The following is an 8,654-nucleotide window of genomic DNA, read 5'->3' as shown; positions in this document are numbered from 1 at the left end:
TAGACACGAAATTGGGCTACGCACTGTAAATCAGAAAGATCTGTTTTAGCCTTAAAAATAGGGGCGTTTCGGTCAGTAAAATAAAGTCCTATTTTTGAGTCTAATTTGACTCCCTTAAATCAGGGTCATTAAAGTCTAATTAGCTAGGGCTGATTTGGTCTCAAGGCTGAAATGGGCCCTATCGTGGGCTGGAATAGCCTTTTGATTGAGCTTTTTTGGCCTGATTATGCCCAAATGGCTCCAGGAAGGGCGGAATCAGACTTCGGCCTGCAGGGCTGAATTGACACTTTGGGGCTGAAACAGATCTTTTTAATGTTCAGAGCAGGAAGTCATGTTACCTGCAATTAATCACTGACAGTGATGGATTTACCGTTCTGTCATAAACAACGAGATCGCTCTAAATTTTCTTTCTCTTATCCGAGTAAAACAAACAAATAAACAATGCAAAATAACTAAACACAAACCACAAGTTAAGGTGTATTTTTGTCCCATAACGAAATGAGTAGTCACGTGATCTTATCGTCTTCTTAAAATTGCAGTCTTTGCAGTCTGTGGTTCACGTTTGAACATCTGGACTACCAGGCTTTCTTGCGGTAGGAGATTTACGGGAGAGCTTTATAGCTAGAAATCTTTTAGCCTGTGAATGCAGGCTTCATTTGCAGGCTAGAAGTCTTTCAAAAATCTTGTTTAGCAATTCTCTTCTACGTCTGTGTAAGCCCTTTTGTTAATACCATTTCTCTGATCAAATAGACAAGATTTTTTGTCGGGTGTGAAAATTGATAGTTGATAGCATGAGCTAATGTTTAGTCATTTTTCCCCCTTTCCAACTTAAATAATCGACAACTTAAGGAAGCCACCGTCCGGTTTTTGCACTCCGTAACAATTAATCCAATTCTCTAGAAAGTGGCTATCGAATAACTCTTTTCACGAGAAAAAAGTGATGCAAGTCTTATGTTTTAGTACCAGGATGGTCTAACCACTAAGTTCCCCATTAAGGTATAAAACACTGGACGAAAAAAGTAGATATATACGTAATTTTCCTAGGGAAAATATGAAGCAAAAAAAGTGCAAATTAGGAGAACTGCAGGTGCAAAAATAGCAAATGCCACATTCGCCCTTGATTTACAACGCCATGTATCAACATGTAAATTAGAAGGCAAATGTGGCAGGGCAAATTCGATGTTAATCTATTTTTTTTTTCTTCCAGTAAAAGGAAACAAGGAAAGGATTGTGGTGGTCAGGTTTCTGTAAAAAGAGGTTAAGAGTCCTCTAAACACTCACTGTAAGAAAGATAAATGTCAACAACCGGCATTTCAGTGTGAATCTGACCTGATATAAAGATAACACCGGTCCACCATCAGTGTCCATTGATTGCAAATTGCACTTTGAAATCCGTCGACAGACATGCTGTTAATTTTTCTTACCTTGGCCTAAATAATCCTCCTTGACATAAATGATTGTGAACATTTTCCCAAAGATTATTTCCAACTGATCAATTAAAAATGGTTTTCATGCAAACGGCCGATACTTGTAATTACTAACCGATTTTAGCTTCAAGGAATTTGAACCACTCTCTTACATGTATACGGCATGTGCGCTGATACCAATAATGAGGAGAAAATTGCCAACTACAGTGGAACCTCGATATACCGAACCTCTGTATAACGAAGTCCTCAGTATAACGGACGACATTCTTCGCGCTCCAGCAATAGTGAAATAAATGGAAAATAACCTCGCTAACGAAACATGGTTATTACCGAAAACATATTTTGCCTGTCTTTATGTAGAGTTTCCACTATAGGATGAAGACGCAGTGCATGCATGGAACAACTTATATCTGGCCAGTAACAAAAGTTATTTAGCAAGTAGTTGACACGATTTTCAAGCAATCCAGTAAACTTGAATCAAAGAAATTATTGGACCAAGATATCTAGTTTGATCCACAAAGTATTTATAATAATTCTATCGTTATAAACCCCCCTTTATTAATCAAATGAGATTTTTCATTATACATCCCCATTCTTTCTTACTTTTCAGGCAACCGTGAACTCTTTGAGCAGGGTTTTCCCGACAGATGAATAAATTTGTAACCTTTCCTAGCAACCTGTTGTTTTTCCTTTCTCTTAAAGGTGACTGAAGCGACTTCTAATTATTTGATTCCATTCAAGAATGACTCAATTACTCCGGTGGAGTTAAGGTGATTCCCTAGTTTTGCACTGCGCATCTCTTACTGCGCATAACAAGATGGCCACCGTAAAAAAGAGCATGTGAAGTAATATTATTAAAATGAAGTTGACTGAAGAGAAACGCTATTGGAATTTTTGCTTGCTGTTGTTTCTTGCCGAGGTGAGACTCAATGTGTTGCGAATGTGCATAACGTAAGCAGTACACGTGTTGCTGAGTTCGACCTCCTCTCGGAGAACCTCGATAGTGGATGTTTAACTTGTGCTTACTCACTTTGATTTTCATTTAAACACTTTCTTTATCACATTGTGTCCTAAATGTGATATCTCGATGTAAATTCTGTAAAAACGGATTTTTTAATACTTTCTTCCCCTTTTCACATACATTCTATTTTGAAACTCGCCCCAGTCCTCTCTCAAAAATTGGAGAAAATGCGTTTGGTGCGCACTTTCTGCAGCTCTACCGCAAAAACGAGTACGGTGACCCCCATTTTTTTATTTCATGATCTTAATAAGGACAGTGCTTCCTTTCGATGAGAAATAAATTGGCACAAATCTATGTTCAGTTTTTTGGCAATTTTACTAAATTGTACGGATTGAGCCATCACGGGTCGAAAAGCGCGCGTCCAATTTAATTCTACTTTGGAGCGTAAAGTAAAAACAAGGGCATTAAAGGGCATTTTTCCGGTACGTAAGTGGATAAACAATACATAAAAGTCAAATTCTGTGTGATGTCACATGCATCATCGAAAAAATCTCTCCTTTTTGTCTAGTTTTGCGCTGCCCGCGGTTTTTGTAAAAGGGTCCTAAATAGCCGTATTTGTCAGCATTGTGACGTCAAAACGAGCACGGTGACCCCCACTTTTTATTACTTTTTTATCATTTTCTTGACTTGTTACATCAGTGTACCAAGCTTTAGCTAAAATCTATGTTAGGTTCTTTTACTATGGAATCACCTTAAACTTGACAATAGTTTATTAAATGTTTGTTTTTAGATTAAGTGCAACTAAATGTTATGATATGATCAATTAGTGAATAGTGTCTTGTTAAAGTTAGTCCACTAAACCATGTCTAGTGATTCATTTTAGTTCTCGTCGTTACTTAAACTTAGAAAGATTCACTTTGCAGACATGCAATCACAACAAACAGGCAAAATGCGTCCTGTTTGTCAAAAACACAACATTATGTACAGTAAAGTTAGAGCGCGAGTTAAATTAAGAGCGTTTGTTTATATTTGCCCCAAATTCGTTATCAAACTATTAGCAGCTACCTAATAGTAGATACTCTTAAGCTTCATTCGTGTTTCTACAAAACCAATAGGAAAATTAGTACAAATGAATCAAAGGCATCGTACACGTCACTGTCATAACCTGTAAGTGACATGGCGCAAAATATTTCATCAAGTAACTTGTAGAAAAGTGCAACACATCAAACCTACACAGGAGCAAATCTGTCCAATCGATTTAAAAATGAAAATTACAGCTTTCTCAACTGTAATAGGTAATGTTAACGCCGAACCATTTGTTTAGGTTCTTCTATGCTTTTGCAGCTGAAAGCAGAGACTTCAGAAATCACAACCGAAAGTCGCTGCCAATGAAAAAATGTTTTCAATGATATCTACAAGTTCAAGACGCCCTTTCTTTTATTCGGGCTCTGTTCATAAATCATTGACACTGTTATTCATAATAAATGCCGTAAACAGTGCCCACGGCAAAGAAATCCTTTGTCTCAAAGCTAGCACTTACAACAGTATCCAGTTGATCATTCCATAAACATCGGCTGGCGATTCGTAAGCCCTGTGACGCCTTGGAACCAATAGTAACTAAACATACTATCTTGTATCGTTCAATATTCAGTCGCTTCACTTTTTCCAACACTCTAGTACTCAGCAACTTGGCAAGAAACGGTGAATGCGTGGGACTGTAGGTATGGCTTTCTAACTCCTCCAGAACCTCGTTAAGCACCGCTTTTACCGTTATCTCCGGAAAGCGAGTCTTTGGCTCTAGACGGTACGTGTTCTCGAAGGTATTTTTTCGAGCCTGTACGTTATCCTTGGTTTCATTTGGTCTTTTAAAGTTGGAGAAATACATTGCGCCGGAAATGCGTCTAGAGGACCTTATCGGCGAGGAGCTATCTTGAGAGTGTTTTTGATCACTAAAGCTTTCTACTGAAACGCGCCGTTGGGCTGAATTATCCCAAGACGTTCGCTGCTGACTCCCATGTAAGCTATGCAAGCTCTGACTTCTGCTACGAGAAGCAGGATCGGTCATCATTGAAATCTTGTCTGAGCTAAATGGAAGGGCGTCTACTTGTAATGCAAGCCCTGTTCTTCTCGTGATAAGAAATGAAAGATTTGCATGGTTTATGAGTCTCATACAAATACGGCCGAACAATCAATATAGCGATAGTAATCTCCGTATAAACAATTGCTGTCTTTATGGCATACATTAATCGTGCTCATGCACGAGCTGAAGGCTCACGCGTAGGCTTTTGTACATTATGCTTTTGCTTCCCTACTAAAATGCTCCACCTTAATGCTCCATTTTTCCCACTAAAATGCTCGGTCTCTCCAAAAAAGTCACTAAAATGCTCGGATAATGCTCAAATTTTTTAATTAATTTCAAAGTTTACACTTACAAAAACGTTCAAGTGTCGCAAGTAACAACGACAACGTGTACAAGTTCATAAATACAGCCAAAAAAACCAGCTGTATTAGGTTTTTTGTGAATTTTGAATTTTAGTCCTCATTTTGTTTAAAAAAGCAGGAGCTCATGGGGCATGGGCTCCTGAAAAAAGTTAATTTCTATTTTATTTTCTCGGAAAAATTAATTTTCCTGGCAAAAGGCCCCTAAGATGCTCGAATAATTCTCAATGCTTTTGCCTCACTACAATGCTCGAAAAAATGATAGCATAATGTACAAAAGCCTACTCACGCGATACTCAGTTTACTGTTTTCCTCAACGGCCTGTGACTCCTCTTGGCTTTATAGTCGCTACGAAGAAAAAAATTGAATTGTAGGCCGTACAATTTACAGGCACTTAAGAGATTATATGGCGAAGTTTGAAAATTTATTAAATATATCAGTGCAAAAGACATTTTTTCAACGACACATTTTGGCATCAACTAACTAAGGTAAAATATTAAGTTGAGGTCAGAGAACAAAATCTAAATCATTATATCTTTCATTCTTATGGACAAGCTAATCATGTAACCCGACCAAAAACAATCGATCCAGATAACATTTAAAGAGAATTCGCTAGGTAAATTAGTGAGTTCCTAATTAACAGGTATATCTTCAACCTTTGTCAGTATTTTCTACTGTTTCTCACCGTTACAAAGTCGAGCTGGCTAAAATTGAACGACTACTTTTCTTGTTACAAGGCTCGACGCGATTATTGCCATTCCTTGAGGTCACTTTGCAGAACAATTTATTGATCTCCCTCTTAAGGTCTTCCTTGAAAAAAGCATAAGCCAATGGGTTTACGGCGGAATTTAAAACTAAAATAAGATCCCTATATTTACCTCTGTCACATTTATCATTCACAATAACTGCGAAAATGCAACGGATATAAAGCCCACAAAATACAAGAAACAAGGAAACGACAATTGTCATCATTATCAATGCAGACTTCTCTCGACGTTTGTTGCATCGCAACTGCCTTCCCAAAAAGGTCGCTACTTGGGTTTGCTTACAAATAACGCGTAGCATTGATGCAAAACAAAAAGTTATCATTAAACACGGAAATAAGTAAAATAAAACAAAAGCTAACAAATAGATAGTGTGTAAGGCGACAGTTGTGTTTAAACTAAATAACAGAAAAGATTCAACCAAAATGAAAGCAACAGATACTCCCCACGAGAAGGAACTGAGCAGGATTACACGTCCAGAAGTCATAAAGGTTAAGTATTTAAAAGGCTTTACAACAGCTAGGTAGCGATCTAGTACCAAACTGCACATGTTCATCACTGATGCATCGAGGAACAGCCACTTAATAACCATCAGGCCTCTGTATAATGAGTAATTGCGGCCAGTCCTTTCTAAGAAAAACATCGAGGGAATCACGTTCGCCCCAACAAAAAAGTCTGCTACTGCGAGAGATACGACAAAGGTGTTGGTTTTGCTTCGAAGATGCCGTCTGCTGAACACAAGGAAGATGATAACTCCATTCCAAGTCATCGTCAGAATGGAAAGAAACCAGCCGAGAATCCAAAACCAATTTTCCATCTTCATCTTTTAGCCGTTGTTCATGGAATTCAGGTGATTAAATTATGAATCTTTGTTGCTGTAACCCGCTTTAACTGTTGTCTTTCTCATCGGCTTCTTCTAGTCGGTACTGAATCCTTTTTTAACAGAATGATGATTGAAACATCCATAAGACAATACTGACCACGTCGGCCTGAACAGCGTCAGTTTTACAAAAGATGCTTAAGGTTGAACCTGCCTAACGGGATAAGGAACTGTCAAACTTCCCTTACCCCTGATTAGCATTCAAGCCAGAAAGGCCATTATATGGGAAGATGTGAATTGTGCTGAAGTTAACTGCTATTGGGTTTCCCGGTGTATTCGACGTTAGATGAAAACAGTTTAACAGCTAAGCTTAAAAGGTTCCCATTGGCTTGATTGTTTGCAAATGTATTTCCCCTTGAATTAAACAAGACTACACGCAAATAAAAGAAATTAAAAGTCCCTATGAACAAAGCTATTATTACGACAACCGTAACAAAAAGATATCAGCGCCCAACAACTTTCCATTAATTGCTTCGCTTTTTGTTGATGTAGGTTTGTATTCAAGATGTATGTCACGACATTTGCTTTATTTTAAAACTTATTTCAGCTTTCAGCTGTTTAGGCCAGGAGTATTATTTTTCATTCACATAAGTACAACAGCTAATGAAATGAAGGCCGGGGATTGCAAACAGTGACAGCAAATTCGTAGAGCCCGAGCTGTGTCGGTTGTTTTATACAGTCTAAGCACACATATACATTCAAACCATTTTTTAACGGCGCTGAAGATAAAGTAATTGTAAAAATACTAGATAACGCCATAATTTTTCCCTTAAACAAAAAAGAGAAGACTGACAAGCTGAAAATACTGAAACGAAAACGAAACTCTGGAAAAAAAAAAGGATGAACTAGAAACAATAAACTAACCGGCTAGGGAAAAAATGATTTTTGCAAACGCTTAAAAGTAGTATCTATGTTGAAAGATAAGCCCCGTTGGTGCCTTCCCTTTCCTTCCATATGCCTTCCCTTAATTAAAAGGCATAAGGGTCGAGTCTATGACCCATTCTTTTATCCTATAGAAAAAATGCGTTCCTCCATATTAATTAAGTGCCTAGTCAGTGTCTTCCTGCTTATTAATTATGTGCCTTCCTCCATATATAATGAAGTGGATAGGTTTACTAATGAGCGTCTCTCTACTTCAATAGAAACAATAGGCTTGCCTAGACTTGCTTGGGCTCTTTTAACCCTGATTGGTTCATGTAGAATCTATTCTGTCTTCCAAATAAAAGCGGGTAGATTTCGAAAGCGCCATCTTTCTTGCAATCGCTTTGCTAAGGAAAAAGTCTTACTATCACCAATATTCTTTAAGACATTGCTCCAAACATACAAGTCGAATCGAGCGCTTCACCTCTATTGACGATTGACGAAGTGGAAAAAGTGCAATGTCAACGGGTAGCTAGCCTTATCGGCCATGTGTTTCAACTGACTTATGCGGCTACGGTTGACAAACTCATTCAAGAATAAAAGCTAAATCAGGGGCACCCAACGTCAATTTTCGGAAAATAGCTGTTCAGAAGACCATTTGAGATCTAGAATTTTCGGAACATTAATTTGTTATAAAATTTCTTGCTTGCCTGCCTCTCCTAGGATTTTCGAACTTCTAAAAATTGGTATAATTGCCCATTTTTAACGGATTTTTACTTGAAAAAGGTCACCTAGAATTTTCGAGAGCCTTTTTTCTCGCTGAAATTTTCGAAAAGGTAAGTTTTGATCTCTATAATTTTCGGATCACTAGACTTTCAGCTAGGAAATCCGAACAGATGAAAAATTTTTAGGGGATAAAAATATGCCCGTATCTATCGTTTAAATACTAAAATACGTTTAACAATGCTATGTTTAAGTGTTTTTCAACCATATCCTCGTTGGGTGCCCCTGCTGAATCGCTGCCACGGTTGTGCTATTCAACAACCAAGTCAACACCAACATTCTTGCCTCATGATGGGTAATGATGAGGCATGGATGTATTACCATGATGAAGTGCTGGAACAAATTGACCTCAATGTTATCTTAAAAACGGCTGAAAGTGTGTGCAGTGCTCTTGGTTTCAAACTTGGCAAAACGTGGGAAGCGTACGTGACCGAATTACCAAAGTTGCCTTGGACTAGCATCTAGCTCACTTCCTTGGAACTCGAAGATTGTGGTCCAGACAACGGAAAAGGCGCAGAATTGTTTACGAAGTTATGCAT

General features: G+C 38.0%; 1 protein-coding gene across 1 annotated transcript; it reads right to left on the bottom strand.

The window, feature by feature from the left end:
- Positions 1–3,628: 3,628 nt before the first annotated feature.
- Positions 3,629–8,654, bottom strand: LOC140934560 (dynein light chain Tctex-type 5-like). Its single transcript, XM_073384164.1, has 3 exons — positions 8,586–8,654; positions 7,635–7,739; positions 3,629–4,393 (listed from the first exon to the last, which is right to left on the bottom strand). Exons 1-3 carry the CDS (start codon positions 8,652–8,654, stop codon positions 3,860–3,862), a joined length of 708 nt encoding a protein of 235 aa, XP_073240265.1. The 3' UTR covers positions 3,629–3,859.

The sequence above is a fragment of the Porites lutea genome, chromosome 4 (genome assembly GCF_958299795.1).
Source record: "Porites lutea chromosome 4, jaPorLute2.1, whole genome shotgun sequence".
In the NCBI taxonomy this organism is placed as follows: domain Eukaryota; kingdom Metazoa; phylum Cnidaria; class Anthozoa; order Scleractinia; family Poritidae; genus Porites; species Porites lutea.
The sequence above is the reverse complement of the archived record's forward strand: the minus strand, read 5'-3'. Positions and strand labels throughout refer to the sequence as shown.